Source organism: Haliaeetus leucocephalus, unplaced genomic scaffold (genome assembly GCF_000737465.1).
Source record: "Haliaeetus leucocephalus isolate CR32 unplaced genomic scaffold, Haliaeetus_leucocephalus-4.0 Scaffold206, whole genome shotgun sequence".
Lineage (NCBI taxonomy): Eukaryota > Metazoa > Chordata > Aves > Accipitriformes > Accipitridae > Haliaeetus > Haliaeetus leucocephalus.
This window is the reverse complement of record NW_010972642.1, coordinates 7,759,138-7,786,541: the sequence shown is the minus strand read 5'-3', so window position 1 is coordinate 7,786,541 and position 27,404 is coordinate 7,759,138. Positions and strand designations below refer to the sequence as shown.

Genomic DNA, 27,404 nt, shown 5'->3' with positions numbered 1-27,404 from the left:
AGAAAACAAAACAGGCTATGACAATTTAAATAAGTTTGAGGTTTTTTGGTCAAGATTCAACTAACTCCTGTATCTTTAAAAAAAAAAAAAAAAAAGGCTCAAATATCCCAAAAAGAAAACAGTACATTTGACAATGGCATTTTCAGCACCAAAACGTATTTGTGCAATAAATATAGACTAAGATCTCAATCATTCACAAATACAAGGCAAATAGGGGGGAAAATTGCCAACACCAAAAAAAAAAATTTTTTTTTTTACAGTTATTCAGAAATATGAAGTAAACAGGAAAAAGCATTTTAGTGTTGGCATTTTTTTTCCTAGTGATACTGAATAAGACCTATGATACAGGAGTGCTACCAAGGCTTTTGTGACTTTTTTTCCAGATACATTTTCCTGTAGGTCTGAAACACCTCCTTTGAGTCTTTGATTGGAATGTGAAGAGCCTTGCCATCTCCATCCAGGATCTGTATAGCTGTATCAAGTGGAATACTGTCCTCAGCTGAAAGACAGACAGAGAAGCAGGTTAAAGCAAAAGTCTAAGAGTCTCAAATGACGCTACTCCTTATGCATGTGGCACTTCAGGCCACCCACTGTCAAGAAGGATGCCACAAACTTCCTTCCTAAAGCATCAAGCACCTCAGACTTAAATCAATCTCCAATGCATCTTCGAGCACCAAATGGTCATTTGGGTGTCTTCCTAAGATTTCTAAAGAATATTAAGAAAGGTGTGAATTAAAACACGTGTTCGTGAAAGTAAGAGAAAAAACAAGAGGAAGGGCTAAAATAATAGCAGACACTAATAGCCTAGGACACATTCAACAGCAATAAAAGATGTAAGCACTGCCAAATATGTTGCTTTCATCAAGACTACAACACAGGTAACTTGTCAGCAGAGGACTTGCACTCTGATAAGAACAGGATGGCAACAAGGTTACAGCAAGCTGAATGTACCGTTTTGCTTTCTATTAGACCAGTAAGAAAACAAGACTATAGCTAGAAAGATACCCAAAGCAAAGAAACAAAGACAGCAGGGAGTAACCTCGCCCAAGATTTACAAAGGACAGAACAACCAAGATCCTGAGATGAAAGATGCCACTGTTTTAACTGTTGACTCCTAAAGGTTACAAAAGACCATCCAAAAAGTAATTTGCCAATCAAGAGAAACAAGGAAGATGTAGTAGTGGCACCACTTTTCCTCTGTGTTTCATACAAGTAATCCTGTCCAGACTATTAGGACACACAGGTCCTGGTACTTGTGAGCACGCATGTATGTGCGGACAGCATCAACGTAACTGTGAAAGCCAAATAAAATTAAAAAAAAAATCACTTTCTGTTTTTATAGTCTCACACTAGATTTTGTTACATCACCTCCTACATTTTGAAGTGGGAAAGAGGTACCTTAGTCTTTACCTACAGTTTAAAACTGTACTTGAATCTTGTCACCAGTGCTACCTCTGATTCAACTGCACACACATATGCAGGAAAATTCCAACAATCTCCAACAACATATTCTTATGGCAATAAAAATCTCCACAAATCTGTGAAACTCATGTCTACTCTACAGTATCCGTTTCAGCAGCAGAGCAAGTAAAGAATAAGTTAAAATACTTTATTAAGATTTGCTATTATAAAGGAACACTTAAAACCAAGCAATGACTATTTAACATGTATTTCAAAACAGATAATCAGAAGTCATTTCACCTGTAGAGATCTCTTCCAGCTTTTTTTGCTTCACTGGATCACATTTTAACCAATCTTCTTTTTTACTCTTGACACCTAAAGAGAAAATTTCAGAAATGTTTTTGAGGATCCTATATCACAAGTTCTGGTCTCTATTCAGCATCAAGTTTTAACACATATACTAGCACATGCAAAAGGGAATTTCCTTTTGGTGTGAAAATGACTGCAAGGGCTGGTATGTATAACTTAAGATTTGGTTTTATTTAAAATCAATTATAGCATTTGACAAATATGCTTCACAATGCACCACGTAAAATGTCAAAAGATTGGGGATAGGGAAGAAGAGAAGGTAAAAAAGGCAGCTTAAAGCGAAGATGGCAAAGGTTACAGAGACTGTGTACAGGGTATGTCTGGCCAAAGCCCTCTCTCTTCCTCAATGCCACAAAAGATCTCTCCCTCCAGTATCTACCCAGCCAGATTTACACACAACCAGGTGAACACTGAATACAAATTAGATCACCTTTGGTAACTATGCCAAGGGAACGTGCTTTCTATGAACAAGCCAAGCTATCTTCTACAAATAGGTTAGAAAGTCTTCTCGCAAAGTAACTTCAAACTGCCATGCTCTGAACTACTCCACTTTTGTTCTGTAAAACTTAAGGAAAAAAGAATAAAATGTAAAATTGAAGGAAGTCTCATGTTCTTTTTCAGCTTAACACACACCTACAGTCTGTCAGAAAGCTAGCTAAGCTATTTCAACCTTCAGCTTCTAGAGTCCCACATTTTCACTGTCTGTAGTTTTGTGTAACATGAATTCAAGGAGGAGTGCACGCTTTTTACTTGCAAATTAATTTACTTACAAATTAATAATCAAGATAGTATCATACCTGCCACAATGGCTTTCTCTCTTTCCAGGGAATTCTTTGCAGCTAAGCTCTCTTCATCAGTGGTTGGATTTCTGAACAGTATCTCTGGACACAGCTTAAATTCAAGTACTTCCAGTTTGCGTGATTTCTCAACTTCTGAGACAGAAGCATCTCTTTTCACATCTGGGCTGTTTTGTGACACTTTGGGCTTTATAGGCCAGATGGGTCTGACAGGTGACGTCTCTAATTTTGTCAGATATATGCGTTCCTGTGCCGTACGTTTAAATGCAACTCTGTTCAGGTAGTGTTTTTTTGGTTCCTTCTGAAGATGCAATTTTAATCTGTTATTTCTTCTATTTAAATACAGCAGATTTTTATCAGGAAACATTTTCTCAGAGCACTTGTCTTTGTTTTGAGCATCGAGACGCCTCTCTTTGTTAGAAAAGTAGTTTGAGATGGTAGAAGATCGAGCCCTTTTTCTCTGTAGTTTAAGCACAGAGCGATCTGCTAATGAACTCTTTGATTTCCAGCCATTTTCTCCATTCAATTTTTTAGCTTTGTCAGTGTTTATCACGCAATTATGTGAAAGCTGCTTGGATTTTTTTCCTTCAGATTGTTTCAGTCTTTCCTCTTCCATTTTTGTTTTCTTAGGGTCTCTCTTCCCAATCTTATTTTCCTTCCTCTTCCGTTTGTATGACTGCTCCTGTGAAGGATGAACTTTAATAGATTTAGGCTGAGAATATTTGAGGTTTCTTGACTTTAAGTCTACAGTGCCAAAATTTGGGAACTTTAGAGCATCAACACGGTAACTATTCAGCTTTTTATGCTTTATTTCTGCTGATAATTTTGCTTTCTCTTTGATGTTAATTCCTACATCTTGCCCAAGTATCTCCTTTTGTTTCCTACCATTCTGTTCTTCAGCTGAATTCTCTTCACAGGTTTTAATTTTTTGTCCTTCATTGACTTCAGCATGCTTAATTTCAACAGTTTCTGACTCTGTAAATTTGTGAATGTCTGTTTTGCATTTCATGGCCAAGTCTCTTTTGGTTTTATCTTTTGAAAGGGACTCCATTTTGAAAACTGTCTCTTTCTTTTTGGATGACTTTGTCACGTTGTCTGCATCTGTATGACCAGCTCTCTGATATTCTTTTTTGTCAGAACGAAATTCTTTGCCTAACAATGGGATTTCTCTGTCGATTTGCAGCTCTTTCTTCAAGCTGCTCTTTTTAGATTTATCAGCATCCTGGTTTTCAGAGGAATTATCTGGTCCAATTATTTCCTGTTGTGTTGTAAGTGGTTTGTATTCATTATTCACCTTTAGCCTAGCTTTTTTGTTCATTGCAGAGGTGTATTTGCAAATATCTTTTTTATTTTTGCTATCATTGTTTGGGATTTTTTCAGAAATTGGTAGGTCTCCCACTGTACAGTTTTTCTTCATTATGGCATCAGATTTACTGTTCTTTTCTTGCCTCTCTGCAGAGCTAGCATTTTCAGCTTTTGACAGCTGACCATCATTTTTCTCTGCACCAGATGTTCCAAGTATACAGGGACACTGTGGCATTTTACATCCTGCAGATAGCCAACCCATTAAAGAACAATCTTCCCCCTCCTCCGCCCTGCAGTTGGATGTTTTTTGTTGTATTTTTTTCTTCTCACATAGACTCTGACGAGGCTGAATACTGCCTTCAACGTTCTCCTTCTCAGCTGAAGCCTCTTCTGACTGTTGACTCGCTACTCTCTCGTTGTCACTAGACGAACACCAGTTGTGTTCAGGAAACAGTTCTTGTATCTGATCAAAGTTTAACACTTCAATTTTTATCTGATCTACTGGGTCCTTCAAATGAAAATTCTTGTCACAAATTTGAGTCTCTTCTTGAGGTCTGTTCTCCATCCACTCAGCCACAGAATCATTTTGTACGGGTTCTTTTGTTAGCATATCAGCACCTTCAATGCCATATGGAAACTCTTCCACTAGTTCAGACAGCTGATTGTTTAGATATTTAATAGGTTCTGCTCCAAAAATGTTCATCTCTCTTTCTGTGCTATTTTTACTGGACATGTAATTTTGTTTACTGTTGTCTCTTGGAACAGTGAACGCATTCGTTTCAGCAGTTATGCTGATTGAGAAATCTAGTGAATTTTGAGCTAACTGCTGGTTTACCCTAGCAAGAATTTCCAAGTCATTTTCAGGATGCTTCAAAGAAGATGCATTGAGTGACATTTTTTGTTCTGAGCTAGAAATTGCTTTAAGAGGATCGCCACTGCTTTCTTTCTCCAAATGACTAGTTGTGATACCATCCAAAATCTTACCTGCTTTATTCACGCAGCTTGATGATTCTTCCAACACATTTTGCAGGAAGCTCTCTCTTTGGGGAGTGTTATTGCTCAGCTCATTTGTAGACAAGTCCAGCTGTTGTTCCTTTTGCCTTGGGTCAGATGCATTTCCTTCTGACGAGGTATCACTTAATGCACATGTCTCAGGGACTGACCTGAAGATACTTGCTATTTGTGGATTATAAAACGTATGACCTTCAACAAGAGAACATACACTAGAAATACAAAACATCTGTTCTTCCAACACAGCTGTGGACGTATCTCCTGTCTCTAACACAGCTTGCTTGTCTTCATGGTCTCTTACACTTTCTTGAAAGATTTTACTAGAAAAATTCATGACCAATTCAGGAAGAGAAGGCTTGTTTTGTAACCCAAGCTGCAGATTTTCTCTGGCATCTTGTGCCAATTGACCAACTTTCCTTTGGTTTTCATCATATGAATTATTTGCACTCAGACTGCTTTTTACTCTTCTGTTTCCATTAGCTAATTTGGTCTGTTGCAAATGCGAGTCCACTTTCTGTACCAGAACACAATTACTGGGTGATGACCAAACAGTTTCTATTGTTCCTTTATCAGTATTTACCACACTTAAAACATTTTTCCCCTGTTCTTGCAAGCTACATATGCTTCCTGAGTCAATCACTGGATAGGTTTTACCTGCAGACGTTGGATGTTTGTCTGCCTGCTCACTCTGTGTTCTCTGTTCAGAAAGTACTAAAGGAGAGACAACTGCAACTTGGAGTTCAAAACTTTTTATCAAATTGCAACTCAATGTATCAAGTTTTTGTGCTACAGAAGCAGTTGTTACAGGCAAAATTGCTTCATCTGTACTAACCGGAACATTATTTTGTTCTCCATTTTTTGTGTTTTGGCTGCAAGGCGAAATCTGATTTGCTGTGGGGCTTTCCTTTGACTGGCTATTTTGCACAGTTACAGATTCTGACGGATGCTTTCTCCACAAGCCCAGGCATGCAGTTAGTTCTTCCACAGAGTAACTACAATTGTTCTGATTAACAGATGTCTTTTCAGTAAATGGCATTTTCTTCTGAGCTACATCACTCTGGAATTTAGCTTCACCAGATTCAGCAGGAGAGTTTGTGTGAACCGTAAGTGCCTGCTCACTTTTCAAACTTTCTATGTTCTTCTCACTAGTGTCTTTTAGTAAGCTTCCACCTGAGGCAGATCCATCTACCAGTGGTTTTTCACTACGCAGGAGACTAGTCAGTATTTTATCAGCAATAGCACCAGCTGTCTTCTCTTTCAATATATTTGTGCTGCTCAATACAAACTGAAGAAATGATGAATTCTTGGGGTTAGCTGGCACATTCTTTGATGCAATTTTGATAGAGCTATCCACTTGACTAAAACATGAAGTGCTGTTCAAGGATGTCACAGTTTTTTGAGAAGAGTTCAAGGCACATGCATCCCTTCGTTCCAAGATGGGAGTGCTCTCGGGATTATTTAATTGAGCTGGGAGTTTGCTTTGAGAGGGAATAGGAGCAGAGCTTGATGAAAGGCTTCCCTGCTCCACCTGAGGGTTACTTCGAGTCACCTCTAATCCTCTGTTATCAGCATTGGCTACATTTTTGTCATTTCTTTCTTCAGGTGAAGAGTTAAGTATTGGACTCTCTGTCATCACTGTTTCAGATGGGGAAGGTGGTACATTTTGTTTGGGCACCTGTGAAAAACAATTAGCAAGAGCAGCTTGATAACTTGGAGGAAGTGGGGGAATACTTTTGCCATGTTTTGAAGCCGCAAAGAGTTTTCTTTTATAACGATGCATCCTTTCAAGCAGGATACATTTTTTTTTAATAGTGAGCAGCCTTTGAGCTTCCCAAGCTAGACTGTCCTTTGTAATTTTTCTTCCATCTACCGCTACTGAAGAAGTTTGAGAATTAACAGGCCCATTCATTAAACTACTAGTCCGGCTTTCCTGAACTGAAGCACTATCACTCAGTGGCTTTGAAGCAGCCACTGAAGAAAGAGTTTCCAGTTCTTTCACAATATCATACAGTTCTTTGGAAATGCCAGGGCATGGCACAGACTTTTCATTAAAAGGCTGATTTGCTGTCACATTTCCACTTGAATTACTGACATTCCTAACTGATTGACCGACTTCTCCAGATTGCTGTTTCTGACAGTGTTGCTGAACACTGTCAAAATCGGAAGCATTTTCTGGATCTGATGGGCGCCTCTGTTGGCTAAGGGTGGATCCATTAGGCACATTTTGAACTGCCTGCGGTACACCTACTAAGGACTGTGCTGCAGCTCTTGAATCACAGTTGGCAGGCAACAAAGATGGTGCAGAACATCCGCTAGGAGCTTCTGATCCCATCTGACTTGGTCGATACTGTAGCAGCTGTACATTTGCTTCAGTATTTTGATTCAGTGAGTGTAAAACTTTAAACTGATTGTTGGAATGATATATTTGGTTTTGGACACATTGCCCAGATGTACCAAGAGACATAGAACTATTCTGGGAAGGAATGTTACTTTGATATAACATTGTAGTTCTCACACCATTATGCTGCTGTATTTGTGGCCGCACAGCGTAACCGTTTCTGGGGACGTACTGAGGTTCCTGAAGTACATTCCTCATGTTATTTCCAGCGTTCATTTGAGATGGGTGAGGTAACTTTCTACAGGAATAAATGTAGCCATGGGAGTTTGGCCAAGAAGTCTGAGTCATCTCTGCCTGCAAAAGCGATGTCTGATTGGGAGGTTTTGGAGTGACTGGTACACAGGACAGTGGATGTCGAACAAGTGAGTATTTTGAGATGAAAAAATCATTACTAGCTACAGATGCTCCTGGTAAAGCCTGATATGAAGTTTTGAATCTTTCAGCATCGACAAGAGGGAAGGCAGCATTGCTAGTTTGCAGATACACCATTTGGTTATTTCCAGCATCAGTGCACACATTTTTAGAGGAACTGGCATTTGTCAGAGAAAAAGCATGTGCATTAGAAAGCGACTGAGTGTAACATGCTTCTTTACTTTGCAGGTTCTTCTTTACATCAGCATTCTGGAATGGTCTTACATTCCAGTCCATCTTTTTTTTATTTCTTTTTCTTCAGCCAAAAGCCAAAATTCTAAAAAAACAAAACAACAAAAAAACAACCAAACAAAAAAAATACAACAACAAAAAAACCAAACCTTAATCTTTTGATCAGAACCTATTTCACTTAGCAAGAAATGACTTAGAATGCATTATGAACAGAACCATTGAACTTAAATCGCTAGGCAGAAGAGCAACTCCATTGGCACATCCCATGGACATCGATGTCAATGTCAAGCTGCATAAATTATTTCCCAGAACACAGTTAAGGTACAAGACGACAGAGCAGCAACTAACAATTCTATTGACTGTCTAATGAGTAACAAAATCCTCACATTACTCTCCTAATTCTATTATCATTCAACTTTTTAATTTAACAAGATTGCTATATTTACCTTCTCATCCAAAAATGATGGAAAAAGCCCAAAGTATTTGTATAACATGATACAATAAGCAATGCTTAAGAGCTGAGCATAAGAAGCACCTACACAATATAATACAGGTCAGAGTTTCCAGACAAGAAGACTTGACTTCAATTATACCTTCAAATACAATGAAAAAAAGGAGAAAATTAATTTGGGTTCAGTAAAGATCTCTCATAATAACATGGCCCACTTGTTTTTATTCTACATGTCATTTGCTCTTCCCTGACACTGTGGGCAGTTACTAATTTTTGAGAAACATGAGTCTGTGACTCTAGTTAACAGCACATGGAGCTACAAGCAAACCACCCCTAATTCAGTTCAGTAGTGTTAACTTAGTCAGCAGAAGGCATGAAGCATGGAGATGACATCATCACCTCTGCTATTTCATTAAGTACATCTCCAGGAGGTAACAGTGTCACAAATCTCTAACTCTTCATGTGTTATATTCCAGAATTTACACTGATTACCAACAAGCCCAACTGGGTGAGCATGTCACTTCTGAATGACCTCTGGAACGTTATTAGGGACAACGTCTTCAAAGTCAAACACTATTTCAGTCTTCAAAAATGGAAAAGCACAAAAAAACCATGACAACCTACAAGCATGAATGCTGTTTGCATCTCGATAAGTTCCTCTCAGTGTGGTCAAACCCACCTAGGACAGAACAAACAGCTCGCTTTGTGCAGGGTATTAGACAATTTCTCAACAAAATGTTTCAGGTCATTTCTCTCAGATCACCCAGGGCTCCTGACTTTCTTTCATGGACTCTTTTAGATTTTAAGACTCTCTTGATTTCAAACTTCGGAATTAGAAGCATCACTCAGACCTAGCTTGTAAGAGTCACAAAGTTACAATTTTCCAGGTGTTATTATTAAAATTCAAAGATAGCTCTATCTTCCTCACTCTCTTACTTTCTCTCAAAGGACACCAATAACAAAAGAAAACAGGAAAACAAAGTCACATATGAAATTCATAAAAAACATCAACAACAGTATTAAGGCAGTACTTACAGTGATGCAGAAATCTTAGATGAGAAAACAGGGTTTTGCATCCAAACTAAAGATTTCAGACTGCTAATGTTACACTGGGTATTTCCTGAAAAACAATCAGGGGATAAAACAATCATGTCTTTGAATTAGATAACTGCTGATGAAATTTAAGACATTTATACATTCCAGAAACATGATTGAGATATGTAAACAAGACTAAGATGCCAACTAGCAGTAATTGTAAAATCTTTGCTAGAGGAGAAACTTTGATTACATGCAACACAAAACTTAGCCAAAAGTAAAACCCAATTCTTGTCACTGTCAAGACCATAAAAATGAGTACAGCCTTAGTTCACCATCATTATTAGCTGGATTAAGAAAACTAAGTTTGCAACTGTGATCACAACCTTAAAATTTTTTTATAACTTTAATGCAACAAAACACGCTACTTTAAAAAGTGGTATTTGGCAGAAAGCACTTGTCTTCGGAAGAACATTTGAGAAGTTCAGTAACAGTACAAGACTCTGAAAGACAAAGAGAAGACTATTCATCACACATGCCCGCTTCACTCCATCTACTACCTTCTCACCTTGACCACAAGCCTCAGAAATCATCAGCAACTACTACACAGGCAACTGCCAATTTTTCATTGACGGTGCATAGAAAGGGAATGGAGAGACACCCCCATTGAACGCAAGAGTAACAGCACAGCTCTTCAACAAATCTACCACAACTAAAATGCCTACACCTAGACTTCTCTATCAGATAGTTTTGGCATGTTTCTGGCCTCTGATGTCCCTGAATCACTCTGTGGAGACACCTCACAGATGTGAGGGGTATTTGGGCCATCTGTATAAAAGACCAGCAAGTTCATTGATTATGGGTTTCTGTTCTAGGGGAAGAGGAACAATACATCCAAACAGTGGAAGGCTATGTTTCCTTCAGTCTTCTAATAGCCTTAATCTACACAAAACATCTAAATTCATTTCTGATACTTAAGACCTCAGTTTTTATTGGCAATGTTTGTTATTGATTACTATTTCTGAGAAGCCTTCCTCTAGGAAAACACACACAGAGGAAAGTAAATGAAGCCTAAAACACAGAATAAATTGTTACAGGCTTTTGATCTATTGGACTAGGTAAGACATTCCAGCAAAGATTTAATACTTCATTCACAGAACACTGTAACTTAACATTATAGTCTGTACACCTGCATAATGGAGCCAGAAAACACCTAAACAGGGAAAACATAGGGAAAGTATGGAACTCAGCAATGTTGTGTGAGACTTGTGAGAGGCAAACCAAGATCACAATAACAGTTGACTCCTAAAGGGTATAGAAAGCACACCCAAAACCAGTTCACTGTCACCAGCCAAGAGGATAGTACGACATGGAGTAAAGACTCATGAGGTTACATCCCTTATCCTACACATTGCTGGAAGAGAAAGTTAACAAATGCAGCAGGAAGCCGCAGAACCATGGTGTGGGAACTACTGTGCCAACTACTGTGGACAGTAACTGAATGGTCAACCCTGAGCAACCATTTACCATTTCTGCAGAGAGCAGCATAGCAGTAACCAAATTGCTAACTTAGCATTAATGTATTTAGCATTTTGGTTAAATGGTAAATGCAAAAAGAGAGCAGCTAAGACACCTGCATGATGATCATCAGGTAAACTACTCACCTGTCAATCGGTTTCTATTCTGTTGTTCACCAGGGAACACAGACAACCAGTTCAAATGGAGCGAGCAAATGCAGAAGGCAACAGGTTGCCACAATTAAAGGGTATAAAAAGACAGCTCACCAACTGTGGGCTAAGACCAGCAGCAGAGGATCATAACATCGAAGATCCCCACCACTTGGAAAATCAACAGTTATGGAGGCAAACACCCTTCTCCAGGCTATGTCAACACACAAGGACAGGTGCTCCTGTAGCCCCCACGCCATAAGCATGGTCTCTTAAGGGCCAATACAAGGATCTTGTGGACTGTATCCTGCTAAAGGACTGACAGTGCAGGGTGCAACAGGTAGGGACCCACACCTCAGCTGTGTGCATGCAAACTCACAGGACGTTTCCTCACCAGCATGGGGATCAGCAGGTTATAGGGAACAGTAAATGCTCACATAAAGCTGGAGCAACCCCATCTCCCACAGGGGTGTGCAAGAAGAGGGCTTGTGCTTGTAACACATACATTGGAGTTACAATGTGGAGAGCGAGCAATGCATGTCACAAAGAGAGATTAGAACTTCCTGAGATAAAAGAAGGGTGTTCAGAAACAGCAGGTGCTTCCAGAAACTGTAGGTGCCTAGCATTTTTGAAGTGTCACATTTTCTAGTTTATTACCAATTTTCCTTCTGAAGATACAGTTGAGTGAGTGCCAGTTAATTACATGTTCTTAATCAACTGCTTCAATCCTGAATAAACTACATGAACAGAATAGTTCTCTACTACAGTTTACCATAACTGTACTTTACTGTATTTGTGCAATTTTTTTATTTGCAGTTGTACACTGTAGTGCTTGGACTATTAAAAAAAAAAATCACTGTAATGTTTGTATAGTCATGGTCTCAATCCTCCGCTAGGTAACACTGCTAGACATTTGCTCCTGCTAACAGACTGACCTTAAGCATGATTAGTAGAAGGAAATAAACAATATCCACCTGGAGATTAGCAGTATCAGTAACCCAGAAGTACCATGAGGAAGTAACCAGCAACAGAAGATGAAAGGAATGATGACAAATAAGGACTATTTGATCAGGTGACCCACGTAACACTGGGACCAGGAGACTAGTAATATAAATTCAGCATAAAGCCAGCTCTGTGGAAGATCCTTTGATCACTCTGGAGAAACAGTGACCAGTAGACTTCACTTTTCAAAAGCATTGAAGTTTACTTCATCCAGCTCCACTGATAAGGAGGAAGCTAGCATTGTACTCTGATTTGAACTGTGGTTAGCAAAACCTCATATTTACCAGTGTGACAGCCAGCATAGGGCTGGCCTCCCCCCAAGTTACCTATCAGGATAGGTCCAGGGGACCTCAGCTCCTCTGGTGTAACTGTAGCAGGGCTTGTGGACAGGTTGACCTCAGCCAGCAGCCAAGCACCCATGCAGCCACTCGCTCACCCCCAAGCAGGACAGAGGAGAAAACTGGAAGAACAAAAAGTGAGAAATCTCAAGGGTCGAGATAAAGAGAGTTTAACAGGTAAAGGAAAGGGGGGGCTGGGAAACAAGCAACACAAAGGAACTCACTCACCACCTCCCACAAGCAGACCAGTGCCCAGCTAGTGTCTGAGCAAGAGCCACCTTGGAAGCCAACCCGCCTTCTTCCTCCACCTGTCTTTATCGGTGACATGAGGTGACACTGTACAGAACATCCCCTTCTGCCAACCTGGGTCACCTCTCCTGGCTGGTCTCCTCCCAGGCTCTCGCCTACTCTCACCCCACTCGCTGGGGGGGCAGAGTGGGAAACAGGGGAGGCCCTGATGCTGCGCAAGCACTGCTCAGCGATCGCCGAAACGCTGGGGAGTTCCCAACACTGCTTTAGCTACAGATCCAAAACCCAGCACCATACCGCTGCTGTGAAGAAAATTAACTGCATCCCGGCCACACCCAGTACAGGGCTGCAAAGGGCACTGAACTGTAAAGCTGGTGGCGTATGGATTGTTCCTCTCGTAGTTCACAAACGAGTTTCACCATGTCTAGCGCACACAGGTGACTCACGGGGGTTACAAAAGCGACCCAGCCTTGGTTGCCTTGAGGCCCTGTCTCTCTGCAGAGACGACTCACCGGGAGCTGTGCAGACGGCCGAGCCCTGGGTTGTCTGATAAGCCCTAAACTACACAGGGCAGTGGCTGCACCATTCAAAGAACCAAAACCTGAACTGAGTCTTGAAATCCCTTAACAAATAGTATGCCCTGAGTCTCAATCCAACCACTATTCAGTTGCCTGAGGAAGCAAAGCAAAAAAAACCTAGAAGGTTTCAGCTTCAGTTTCAAATGACAACCTTGTGTATTCAGACAATCACAGACCGACAAAGGAAAGATAAGGGGAAACACCAATCAGATAGACATAATCCACTCAGGCATATATCATAATCCACTCAGACATAGTCATACACACCATTCACAAGTTAGTGATGAATGGGAATAAAAACTCTAAGATTCAGGTTGGAAATTGGGGAGTCACTTCTCCAACTATACAGTTGGCTTGTGAAGGAGACTCTTCCCCACCTTGATCGGGACACCGGTCAAGGTAGCTTCCCTGGGATTGAGAGCCCTTACCTGGAGGGGTAAGTGAATATTGTTTATGCTTTAAGTTTGAAACACGTGTGTGCTTGTGGTTGTCTGTGAATCGCTTATGGTTGTAATAGTGTACTACTCTTGCTTTAAAAATTGCAATAGTGCATTCCTCCATTGTATCTGTAAAACCTACAATAGTGGCGTGTTCAGTCTGTAAGTGAAGTTCAAATAAATCATTTGCTTGAACCTTGCAGTTAAGTCTTTTTCCACCACACACATCTGATGTGCTTTATTGAGAACCACTGTTTTATTAGTTTTAGGTAACAGATACTTGAATTAAGGGCTCATCTTTTTCCCTGGCATAACTACTTCTGTGCTAATCAATCAACTGTCCCAGCACATCGTGAGGAAATTCAGCATGCTGGAGGCATTAAAGGCATCAACTGCTACAAACTGATCCTTGTGCTCCAGCACCATGACTGCCCTGGGACAAGCTGGTGGGAGAGTGGAGAACGCAGACAGCACTGAGGCTGTCCTACACAACAATCTCCCCATGCCACACAAGTATAAATAAATTAATCAGGAACATAAATAGTCAGGAAGTAGTGCATGGCATAGAAAGCAACATGAATAAAGTAGTTCATCTGCCTCAAGTTTGCAAAATGATAATTTAAATGTAATCGTTAACTAATAAACATACTACTTATTTCCATTTAAGTATTGAGCCTCGTCTGCCTGGCTAAGTACAGACTGACCTAAGCTTGCTCTGTGTTTTCAGCTGGCCAAATAAAATCTGGCTTGAGCCTGGAAGTAACTGCACATGGCATCACATTCAAGCCAATATGCTCTGCTGATAATGGTGCTAGGCATTTCACTTACATGTGGGAATTGAAGTTAAAATTGTGTTTTGAGCTCCCACTTTTTTTTTTTTTAGTCAAACTGGACATAAAAGTTTATGTATATATACACATATAAAAAAATCGGAATATAAACTAAGAATAAGCATCTTCAACTTAACTGAGAGTGTCTTCAACTTAACTTTTCTGAGTTTACTTATGTAAACTGTTAACCTGAACACCCAGTACAACAGCATTAAAAAGTAGTCTCTCTCTAGGCACTAGTCACATGCACAAGCCCTATGCGTAGGAATAAGAGCCACATGTATACTCAGAAAGTGCAAAAATTAAACCGGTGTGAGGAAATTAGTTCAAATTTCTGTTGTGGTCAGACACTCTGCCACTATCTACCCCTTGAAGGAATAAGGTTTTGAGGCACAAAGTGAGGTTTTTTGGAATAAGGCACTCATTAAGTAGGTAACAATTACACCACCCTGCAAGTGAGGACTATCCTGCTTCTATTCCAAATTCCTTATAATCTACCGAATAGGTATTACTCAGTTCCCAGGAAAGTATCCTCATCTGGCATCCTAAGTAAGGGGGGAATCACCAAGGTACAAGACAGCCATTCCTCTGGAGCACTCCAAAAGGGGCTCCCATGGAGCAATTTATACATCACTCTCCTCGATGCTTCCTGCAGTCACCAGGGCCCAACTTGATCTGGATCATCTCCTCACAGGTCCCTACACATTTGGGATCTCCAAGGTCCTGGGTAGCAAGCACACAGGCTTAAGGTTCAAATTCCCAGTGAGAGACACAAATCATGATAGCCAAATTCAGAGTCTTATTTGACAGCAAATAAAATACAGGAACATGAATGTACAAGCATACACAGTTTGCTACAGGGCTCCTTAAAAATCGTCACTGGTATATCAGGAATTATACTATCGAAGAGTCATATCTTTAGTCAGCCCTCTGAATTTGAGAATCACTAACTTAACATCAAATAGGGGCTACATCCCCAGGGATTCCTGACAAAGCAGTCCCCCAGAACCTGGGAGGTTATCCAATTCCAATGTAAAGAAACTACAGCAAAGGACAAGTGACTAAAGACTCAAGTCTCTCAATGTTAGGAAGAGAGAAAGAAAGTGAGAGAGAATCAGAGTGAGCCAGCTTCACTTTCTCATATGAGTAAAGTGAGGAGAATTCATACCTGTCCTTAAGTTTGTGGTGAGTGGATTCAAGGTCCCTGGTGTACGATTCAGATCTGCCTGCTCTCCTTCCTTCCCTCTGCTATTTACATTGATTCTTATAAAGCCTGTTCAGGTTTACATGTGTTAGCAGAAAGGGGCTCTTCACTTGGAAGCGACGTTTGGGGCAGCACCAGCAGAGAATCAGGGTTGCTGTGAGTCCCAGACTGAAGCAGGGACTGGTAGATGGCTGCTTCTCCTGGGAACAGAAGGGAGATAGCAGAGAGCCATCACCCTGGAAAGGCCACCCAGGGCAGGGCATCAGCAGCTAACAGCTTTCCCTAGCTCACTCCAGGCACTTGTCCCCAAAGGAGACTGTGGTACCATGCCTGGAAGGGGAACCGCACCATGATGCATCCCCAGCCCACGTCCATCACCGGTGCTGGGATCCCTGAGCTGCCACAGCAGAGGGTCCAGTTGATTCAGAAGCACTTGAGCCTGACTGCCCATCCAGCCCATCTACTCTTCTTTATTGCCAAAGACTCCTGCCCACACACCCTCAGGGTGCAGCTGGGCAACCCTTCCCGTTTAACCCTTGCTGCTTTGGATCTGACCTTCTGTGAGTCAGTGGACGGCCCAGAAGCAAGCTGGAGCTCTGAACAAAACCTCACAAAACATACAAGACTAACAACATCCGTAATGCGCTTACTTGCATGACTTTCCTATCTTCCCACCGGAACTCTGTAGCACAACCAGGAGAGAAATCAACTCTCTTGGGCAACATCCAGTTTTAGCCCTACAAACTCCTTCCACGACTCTTCCTGTTTCAGTCATTTGAGATGTCACAGTTTGTGAAAAGAACAGAGTACTTCCATTTCAAAGAGAAACTATAGACAAAGAGACTCCACGACCAAACTCTTCTCTGCACCTGACACCTTTTAGAGGCATGTGTGGCACAGACATCAGTCCTGGCATTGCACAGCCAGGACACGATGACCACACTTTTCCCCACCGAGTCGTGTAAGGAAGGGGCGGAAATGTGGGGTTAGCATTGTATTATACAGTATTTCCGAGCACACAAAGGAAAGAAGCAGCACAGAAGAGAGTAGAGGTGGGATGGGATGCAATGCCTGGTCAGCAAGTCCAGATAGCACTTCCATGACTCAACAATAAAAGTAGGACAGTCTAACCAGAAAAATTTTAATTCCTCAGACCCATTGGCTGGTCGAGTTGCTCATGTGAAGCAGCCCTGCCCTGCTTCCTGCTGGCCTGCCTGAGAACCATGCTCATGCAAGTCTTTGCAGACACCAATATTAAGTTTTGGAGTAAGCTGGATTTACTGAGTTCAGTTTAGCCCAGTATTAGTGAATTACTGGATTTACTGTCATTTTGACCCAGATAAGTATACTACTGATTGATACTTGTTATTGTGCTGTTATTTTGAGACAAACTGTTTAACTCTAAAGCTGCTGGTCTGGTGTCTGTTACCATACCCTGAATCTAACTCAACCAGGCTGCCTCAAGCCCCTCCACTCCAGCAACAGAGGGATGCAGTACACAGCATGGTGACCGGCCCCAGCCTTGCAGCAGGCGTCTGAACTGACTGTTTCAGGGCCTTGTCCCAGCTAGTTAACACATTTGGTGTATAGAGTTTTGGTCCAATTAAAGAAAGCTTTTAATAATGAATAAGAATATTTTATCACTATTGCGAGTGCCTCAGTTACACTTGTTGCATACTAGTTAACACTGCTAACCAATGTACCTAGACTGAACTCCACATGCCCCCCCTTCTTGTCTACCACTTATGAAGGATAGCTAGCCTGGCTCCACAGCTGTACCCTACCTCAGCAGAACATAGACACACATAAAGACCAGGTCTTCTACCTGGGTGTTTCACCTGCTTTGTACCATTCCCAAAAGCAATGACAGCTCTGGCCGTACAGGCTATTTGGAGTGCTCAACAGTACGGATGCAGAAGCCCCAACCAATAAGCTAGACACAATCACTACCTCACTGCAAAATCTTCACTTTCCCTTACAGTTATCTTTACTTAAGTTGGGACTCAGACAGTGGTTGACCACAAACACTTTACCTTCATGGGAATGTCCAAAACACTGTGATTGCACGTTATTACTAAACCTTCTGGGGTAACCCAAGCAAACCTTTCCTCAGCTCTGAGCTGCCTTCAAACCCAACCAAGGCTGCAAGCTGCAGTTGCTGGAATCTTAAGAGAAAGTGACAGCAGAATCTCACCTACTAAAACTCATAAAAGTTGTCCGGAATAATACCACTGATAACAAGTAACACCTGCAAGCCTGGCAACTCTTGGTAAACTTTACAAATAATGCAAATGCAGACTTAGCTGTTGCCTATGTATTGACTATAGGAGATGCTACTACTGAATGAATCTAGCCTGCCATATCTGGCTTTATACTGAGACAGATCTGTGATCCATCATGCCATGGATTGACAACAGGCCTGGCAGAGAAATAAAGGACAACAATAGGCAGACATTGAAGCTTGCATCTCTGATCTGGGATGGGGCTCATGTGTGAAGGGATTTCCCCTGGGGGAGTCTGACATTTCTCAGTACACTCTGATGAACAAACTGAGACAGTACTCCTGTATGTCAGCAACGGCTGTGTTTGTCTATGATCCTGAATGGTCACCAACAGCAACTGGAGCTTTAAATTTGATGTTATATCCAGTCGCAGTTTTGTTAGTTTTGATTTTATTGTGTTTATTGGTTATAATCATTCTGTATATCAAAGCTGGGCAAATAATGAAACAAATTACGTTAATCCAACATGTAAAACACATGCAATCAACTGATTCTGTATGTGCAATGGTATATAATTAGCATTAATTGTAATGCTTAAGCTAAGCAACTTATCAAATAACTGTTCCCTTACCATTGATCTGCAATATGGCGCATATTTATGACACAGAGGCAAGAGGTAACTGTACTACCACTCTGAGTCAATAAAGTGGACTGACTGTAGTCACGGGGTGGAGTGTGATGGATACACTCGCCTCCATGACCAAACTAGTGACAGTTTGGTTCAGGCTCCCAAGGAAGTAAAGGCCTAAGCCATGACCAGGTCAAGAACTCCTCTAGTTCCAACCTGTTCTTTGAAAACCCAGAGAACAGGGTGACATGGTACGCTTTGATGCACATGCGCTGGGAAACCGGAACACCGATCATGCGATTAACACATGAATAGCAGGTGGTTCTTCCAAGACTAATTTGTCAAGGAACAAATGAAGTTGTGGGTACAAGGAGTCTCATGCTTACCTTTTCCATCGCATGTAATTTGACTACAAGCCAACCACTTTATTCCATAAATGTGACAGCCTGAGCGAGCCTTTTTTGAGCTCTCCCTGCTAAGCAGCTGACTGCACAGAGATGATCTCCCCTTAAGTTGGGACACCTCTCAAGGTGTCCTCGTGTCAGCTGGGATAGAGTTAATTGTCACACAAGGTTACTCCTCGAGGTCGAGAGATGCCTTACCAACTGCAGATCTTTGGTGACTGATACAGCACATAACCTTGTATCACAGGGCATTAAGACCTTGTGCAGGTATTTCTGAATTATTATTATATCCTCTGTACAGGAAATAATAGATTGAACCTTGCCATCAGACTTTCTTAAGCCTCACTTTTACAATATCTTACTTCAGTAAAGGCACTTCTGCTGCTACCTTTGGCGGCGGTTCTTTAAGCTGCCTAAATCTGCCCTGCAACAAGTGTAACTGAGGCACTCACAACAGTTATAAAATATTCGTATTATTAAAAGCTTCCTTTAATTGGACCAAAACTCTAAACACCAAACACAGGTATTTCAACGCCAGCCACTCTGATCTCGGTTGTTTCCCACCTCTCCAGGACATGGAGCTCAGCAAACACAAGCTTCCAAGAACTGAAAGGACAAAAGTTCAGCTGCAGGCCGGTACAATTTTGTTCCCCCATTCCTGCTTCCAGACTTCTAGCAGCCCATCTCCATTAACCAAAATCATTTAAAATGAATTCAATATGTTTGACATATGGTATCACAGAAAGATTAAAGCAGCTTGGCAAGACCTGCACCTGTGGTACAAGATGGCCTGAATCAACCACACATATGCCCAAAGGAAAGAGCACATACACAGTACATATACACCAAGAATTCTCATTTTCCTCAGTTTGTAACTGTATTTTAGATGTCACAGCAGCATCAGCGCACAGAGGGGTTTCTTGGTACACGGATTCTTAGCAGTTACGTAGGAGATAATTTGTTAGAAATTAACTCTATCTCAGACTGACAGTCAATCACAGGGTAGTTACACTAACTTTAAGCACCTGAAGACTAGTCACTTCTCTTTGTAGATTCCCACTCCACCATTTCCAACAGTGCATTTCCCACTTTCACCTATTGGCTTTGCTGTTCTAATGCTACTACAGATGAGTGTTACAAAAATGGTTACTGGATGGGCCTGCTTTAGTTTTACGCCCACAAATTTCATGTTGAATCAGGCTCTTCCTTCCAGCCTTCATGTTTTTAGCATTGTCTCCTCCAACCATCAGGACTTTTAACGTGACATTATTCAGTATTATCCAACAGTATTTCTGAGTCAGTTTGTTAGCAGGTTTTTTTTGTTTGTTTGGGGATTTTTTTTTTTTAACGGAACACACTTCATTCTCAAAGCCATCAGCACAGCAGGAAGAGCACTTGGAACAAACAGGACCTTTTCAGAACAGACGAAGAAACAGGACAGATTTTTTCAGTCCAAGCAACAGCCATTAAAACAAAACCCATCAAAATCATCCTCTTCAAATTATCTCATTAGCATAGCCCTGGTGCTTGTTAAGGGATGCCCTAAGTGACCACCTCCAGCAGCTCTGTGGCTTGGCGATTCCTCCTGCTCTGAGGCTGGAGCCCAGCCTGGAGACCCAGGCAGCTCCATTGCAGGCCCACGGACACATCTGCTGCTGCTTTCCTATTTGCAGGTTCAACCAGTAGCAAGGCTGAGCACACATCCCAGAGACACACATAGGACATTGACACAGCCAGCCACAGACAAGGTGCTGCCTTCAACAGCACCTACACATCTGACTGACCTAAAACACAAGTATAGACAGACAAGTCCCTTTCCTCCTCTTTGGCTGTGTGAGAGACTGAAAGACTTAAAAGTCTCAAACATTGTGGTGGGGCAAGTTCTGCTTAAAGATGAACTCTCAAACCCTGCAGAGCAAGGAACTGCAGGTCAAAAGAAGCAGTTCAGCACAATCAGCACAGGACATCAGCAACAGGACCCAAGAGGGGAGGGCGTGCCGCAGGGTGGGCAGCAACCTGTTCTGATAAACTGTTCTCATACAAAGATCAAACAATGGTCATGTCTGCAGGGAAGGGGAATTTACTCCCCAAAGGGCCCCCAAGCTCACCAACCCATTTCCTGAAGGTTACACCTAATTAGCCCAATGAGTTTGAGTGCCTGTCCAAAGGAGGGGCAAGGAGATGATAAAAGGAGAAGCCCCACGCGCCCGTGCCCATACGAATGGGACCCCTCGGCTGACTGGACCAACGCTGGACCCAGGACCGGTGACATCTTTCTCTCTTCCTTTTTCTCTCCCTGTCTTCTTCTCTCTTTCTTTTTCCACAATCCCTACACCTCATCCCTTTAGACATAAACCACTGACCAACTCTGGGACTAGGAGTGGATCCAGCCACCCCTGGGCTCCTTTCTGAGGAGTCCAGAAAGCAAGGGGCTCCGCTCTGAACCTCCTGACCCAACGGGAGGGATCGCCGTCTTCCCTGGATTGATGCACACGGTTACCGCGGGTTACACGGTTTACAGAGGTAGTTCCATGCCAATTCCTGTTGTGAGGAACCATGGCACCTACTGTTATGCCTCCCAAGTGCAGTTTGCTTCTGCCATGAATAAAACGTTTAACTGATCATTTGGTGTCATTTCGCCTTAATTTGGGGAATGAGGGAATTCCAAACTCAGCACGACTCCCTGGTCTGTCCAGCCCGTGTTGTGACAGGCTGGTCAAGATTGAATGTCTCTCTCTAAAACCCACACTCTCTACAGTCACAAGCACACACACATTCACAGATCCCTCAAGTACCGGTATAGCCCCTCTGCCCTTCCAATACCCCTGCATGGATACCAGGCCCTCTTACCCACTTCGAAGGATCTCCTACTTGCCAGCTGGTCCAGCCTGATGCTCACTAGCAAACAGATGCACACACTCGCTCACTTGTTTCATAAGCACTCCGCACTCACAGATCCCCCCGAAATACCAGCACGGACCCTCTGCCTATCCGATAGCCCTGCCTGGACCAAGGGCCTCCTTGCCCACCAGCTAGTCCACCTTGAAGCCTGCTAGCAAATTATACAGGCAAACCCCACACACCCAGTTTGGGGAAGATATGCCCCACGCACCCTCACCACCAGCCGGCATCAGGGCACACGGGTTGTGACTCGCAGTCCCACTCCAGCCACCAGCACTGAGCCCCTCGCTCCACTCACCCTGGTGAGGCCACTGCAGCCCAGGTGTGCCCACACCCCCAGTCTGACCCCACATCTGTCCCCCAAGTAGCCGGCACTCCAGACAGAAAGTCTGTGGGACCTGTGGAGACACCCCCTAGAGCTATGGCCCTTCCAACTACTGACAGACACCCTCTCGCTCCAGTTGAGGGCATCACGGCCCGGGGGTGCCCACACCTCCAGTCTGACTCCATTTGCTGGCCCAGTTATCAACTCACACTGGCCTCCTCAGTGGCTGGCGATCTAGTCCTTGCAGCACTCGCACACAAGGGATAGAGAACGAGACTATGCAGAGAAATAGTTAAGAAAGGGCGTAAGGTAGCACTGGCCACAGGGATCAGGCACAGGGCTGTCAGACAGAGCCTCTTCCATCTGTTCCCCCTTTGCCATCCTCTTCCTCCCACCCACACATGGGGCTTCCAGGTTGGCACTCTCACCAGTTTAAAAGCCTAGGTCTGCCTACAGTTTCTCAATGGACCATCAATTAGTGAGACTGATGAGGTTTGTTTCTTCTGTTTCCTTCACATTTGCCTGTCAGGTTTGTGTCTCGAAGTTTTCTTTATTGCTTCCCCCCTTTCCCTATAATCCCAAGTGACAAGGTCCATGATCAGATAACCTTGCTGAAATAAACATTCTCACATCCCACACACTCTTACCAATTAGCATAGCTGAGGAGGTTTGCTTCTTGTTACTATCCTCAGTTTTGTTTGCCCATCAGGTTTGTGTCTCTGAACATCTGGTTTATTCCTTCCCCCTTACTGTTTCCTTTTGCACTGAAAATGTCCTTGAGCAGTGTTGCGTTAAAGAGTAAAGAAGTCTGGCAAAAAATAAACCCCCTTGTGCTCCAGCTTGTCCTCAGATATCAAGAGAGGCTGGGGGAGGCTAGGCTTAGATTCCAAGTGACGCCCAATTTGATGCTGTAAGTCCAGTCACGTTCCATATATTGAACTACCTCGATTACGGATGGAAAAATAGCGCAATGTACCTTCAGTCTAGTCGCGTTCAATGAACTTACATGGCCAGACTTAAGAGGTTTGGTCGTGTTCAGCGAGAACTCTCCTGGCTAGATTAATAAATAGTACAGTTTATTAAAGCAATGGAAGTGCAGATTCTTTTGGATTGCCGGTGATAAATACACTGTCTGCAAAGCACGTGCAAGTACCAAGAATATGAATAATACAGCCAACTACAAACACATTAAATTATGGAATAACGCTATAGAGATTTCTAAGTTTCCTAGGGAAGCACTCAGTATAACCGAGTGTCTGAATCACACCCAACAGGCATCCCTATGGGGCGGCAGGTTTCAGCCCATCGACTGATCCCAGAAGTCAGCGGTGTCCTCCTGACTTGTCTATGATGGTATCTTCCCTAACATTCCTCCTTGCTTAAGCCATTTTACATTATTTTCTTATTCTTAGGTGGAGCTTGAGTGACTCTAGTCATACATACCTTTATTATGATTGGTATAAAGTTTCCTCACTTTAAAGGTAAAGGTATAAGCTAGAGAAACTCAAGAGCTCATGCTCAGTGAGGGGTGGTTGCCCCTTGAAGGCTGGCAGCCTTTAGGATGGAGGCGTGTTTTGGTATTATAATGATATTATAATGAGTAAAGTTCACTCAGGGGACATGATTTTGACAGAAAATGGATAGGCTGGTTGAGGGCTGGCTCAGGCTAACAACTATGCGGTTTATCAGTTCCCCAGTACCATCCAGCTCCCATCCCTGCAGTGACATCACAGAGCCCGGCCGCGGTGTTTCCACGCCGCTGCACCTTCCGTGCTGTTTCGCTTGGGAGTCAGCATACCAAGCTCCCCTGGTGTTGCCAACATCCAAGGTTGCAGGTTATGCTGCTTAGGGAATTACGGAACAGATTCCTTGCACATCCACCGCATTCCACTCTGGAGGTTTACCTTCTCTTAAGAGGTGGACATATCAGTAAGTCACATCCAGCAATTATTCCACAAGCAGATAACCTTAACAAAACAGATGCTCTCACCTTCCACGTACCCTTAACACTCAATACATTCCCCAACTTTACTGCTGGAAACAGTGACCTGGAAATGGTGTTCCTTCACTGCCAATGCAGGTCATTCTTTTAACCCTTCATCTGCTATTTCTTCTGCTGCCTTCTCACACATTTCCATTGATATATATATATCAGTCATGACAATTTTAATATTTATGTTACAAATCTGAAATTATGTTTCAATAGGGATATTTGAAGCAGGGCTACAGCTGCAGATTTCTACTTATCACACTTCACAGAAACAACAGTGAAATGCAGAGAAACCGTGAAGTGCGCTTCAATCTCTGAACATGCCTTAAAACTCGGAGGGAAATTGGAAATTCTGCAGTTGAGAAATTACAATTATATAATTCAATTTTAAAACTTACTCAGAGATAGTACAAAAATCAAAAAACAAGGAAAAAGCACTCCATGGCACTTGGCAATGGACCTGATCCACAGTCCTACAGCTATAGAATCGTACCCAACAACACTGCCACAAGAGTCATAGGAGTTGCAGTCACAGCCAGAAGGGCAGCAGGAAAGAGGCCATTCTTCTCACCAGGAATGAGATAATACAGATAAACACCATGCCACCTATCAACAATCAGAAGCGCTAGATATGTCAAATTCAGATTTTTCTGTAAGCAGCATCTAAACCGAGCTCACAGAGATTATTCTGAAAGATCAAAGTGAATTTTCTGCAAGCACCATGGACTCCGGGCATTTGGAAGAGACATGCTTCACAAGAAGTTTTAAAATTCTAGTTCTCCACAATACCAAGCCACATACCAACATCAGCAAAAGAGACATAACCATTCAGGACACAAACTTTGAAGATTTCATTGTATTTGATTGCTTGATGGTATCAACCAAGCATTTATTGCTTATGGTCCTCAGGGCAAAAATTATGATCACTTCTGACTAAGAGCCATAAGCATGAGAAAGCAATTTTTAACACAAAATCAGAAGATTTCCAGGGAAAAGGTATTAGTAACAGGGATTGGATTCATTACACAAATTAACATCTCCTAATATTCTATTCAGAAACCTATAGATGAAAGCTTTTCTAATACTAGCATCAGGTTCCTTTATATAGGAATGTCCTTGCCTCTAGTATAGTTCATGCATATAATTGAAATATATACCTATAAATATACATCTATAGCTCATGCTTTTCTAGCTGTGACCATTACTGTGATGGAAAAGGTCAGGTAACGATAAAGCAGAGTCCAAAGCTGCTTGTTCTTGGACGGAATGACATTTTTTAGAAAATACCTACGCCCCTATGCTACAGCTGCAGATTTCTACTTATCACACTTCACAGAAACATCAGTGAAATGCACCGAAACCATTAAATGCTCTTCAATCTCTGAAGACTTTCCAAGTTCCCTCCAAGTTTTAAGGCACATTGAAAGAACTATCTTACATCTCCAGTAGTTGTAAATATCTCCTTTTAGAAGTATTGCTATCTAATCATTCAACACCTAATGACTACTAATTGGAGAAAAGTTTGCAATCTATGTACAGAATACTGACTGAAGTGCAAATTAAGAAGTTAATTGAATTTCAGTCATGGAGAATAATAGTAATCTTTCACAAATACGTATTAGAAGAGCTCTTTGGCTTGTTTGCATTTTATGGAGACCATTTATACCAGCAATAAGGCATATTACTAGCTTCAAGATCACAGGAGTGCTTTTAAAAAAAAAAAATTTATAGCTGTGATAATGCCTTTCTTCTCTGCTGATTTGTGAAGTTTCCTGTACACTGTAAGTTACATTGTCAACACTTCCACTCATTAAATGATCTTCCTTGCAATTCCTCCAAGTATAAAATCCTACAGCTTTTTTGGTTTACATTTTCACTGCTCTTTGCAGTTTTGAAACTGTTGAGAACTTACAACTCTCATGTTTATCAGAAACACAAATAACAGTCAGAAAGATCCTAGCAGTGTCTAGCAATAAAATGTGTGAAAAAGCAAAAATCCACTCCCTGTCAGCAATGGGAAAGTACTAAAGTCCTTTGAAAAACTGTGGTTGTAACAGTATTAAGCATTGCTTAGAAATATTTTTAGTGGCAAAGACAGGTTGAGAGGTTTATGTTTTCTCCAACCCCATTTTCTTCCCCATTTCTACATCTTCAGTTGCACTGATGCTGCTACTTGTGGTGCTTCAGGATGAACCAGACTATAGATAATCGGTAAGACCACTTACTTCAGCAATCTTGTGTGTCCCTTCAGACAGATGTGTAGCACCCACTGGAAGAACAGGAGCTCCTTACTGCGCTTTGGTCCTAGAAGGGACAATAATCATTAAGCTGCGAGTCATCAAGCTGCAAGTGCTACTTTTACCAAAGTAGCAATGACCTGTGCCAACAATATCAATGGACAGTCTCTTATGTCCCTGATTATTAGTAATAATATATCAGATCTCCTGGCAGGTTTTGAAATCCAGTTCATGAACGCAAAGAACAGCAATGATCTAATGCTAACAACCATAATGTGTTTTCACAATTTTTTCCTCATCTTTTTTTTTTTTTTCTTTCTTCTTAAGAGTCACTAGCAGGCTCTACCGTTTCTCACAAGCTCTCATAGTCAGGCTTAGCAAACCATGAGCTGCTCTAGGAATTAAGACAGCTGAATGGCACCTTCTCAGCCTTCTGCTCCCTTTACTCTTTCTTTGCTGTCTTCAGCATTCCCTCCTGACCCCTTTTAAATTAGGGGGTGGGGAGTATTGATCACCCTCCTGTGCCCACATGTTGATTATCAGTCATCAACAAAGAGAAGAAAGGCTCAACATCAAACTAACAGGTTAATTATTGAGTTGATTAGGACCAGGAGAGACCACAAACACTGTGACAAAGTCACACATCTCCAACCCACTGATATGTTGCTCATGGTTGCAGCAAATGAAACTGAGCAAGCTCAGCACATGCATGACTTAAGAAACCACTTCCCTTTTTGCAATCCACAGCCGAAAGTCAATAGACTCAGGTGGTGGCTCAGAAGGTCGTCATAAGCAGCTCAGCTTGTTACTGATTTGTTATTAGTTAGAATTAATCATATTTAATTTTAATACAAATATAGAATTATAAGAAATATTTTAGCAAAAATTATATATCTATTGCATTTTACACATTTAACCAACAACCAACAGCTGCTGTGAAATCCTCTGTATAGCTCTGTACCAGGGCCGGAGGAATTGGTTAAAATCATCTAGTAGGAACATTTAGAACTTAGATAACAAGC

At 41.9% G+C, this 27,404-nt stretch overlaps 1 protein-coding gene across 1 annotated transcript; it reads right to left on the bottom strand.

Annotated features, from left to right (window-relative positions):
- Nucleotides 1-326: 326 nt before the first annotated feature.
- On the bottom strand, nt 327-26,450 carry KIAA1551 (KIAA1551 ortholog). Its single transcript, XM_010566235.1, has 5 exons — nt 26,371-26,450; nt 9,371-9,455; nt 2,568-7,969; nt 1,702-1,776; nt 327-499 (listed from the first exon to the last, which is right to left on the bottom strand). The coding sequence occupies exons 3-5, from the start codon at nt 7,927-7,929 to the stop codon at nt 354-356; spliced, it is 5,583 nt and encodes a 1,860-aa protein (XP_010564537.1). The 5' UTR covers nt 7,930-7,969; nt 9,371-9,455; nt 26,371-26,450; the 3' UTR covers nt 327-353.
- Between the last annotated feature and the right edge of the window lie 954 nt (nt 26,451-27,404).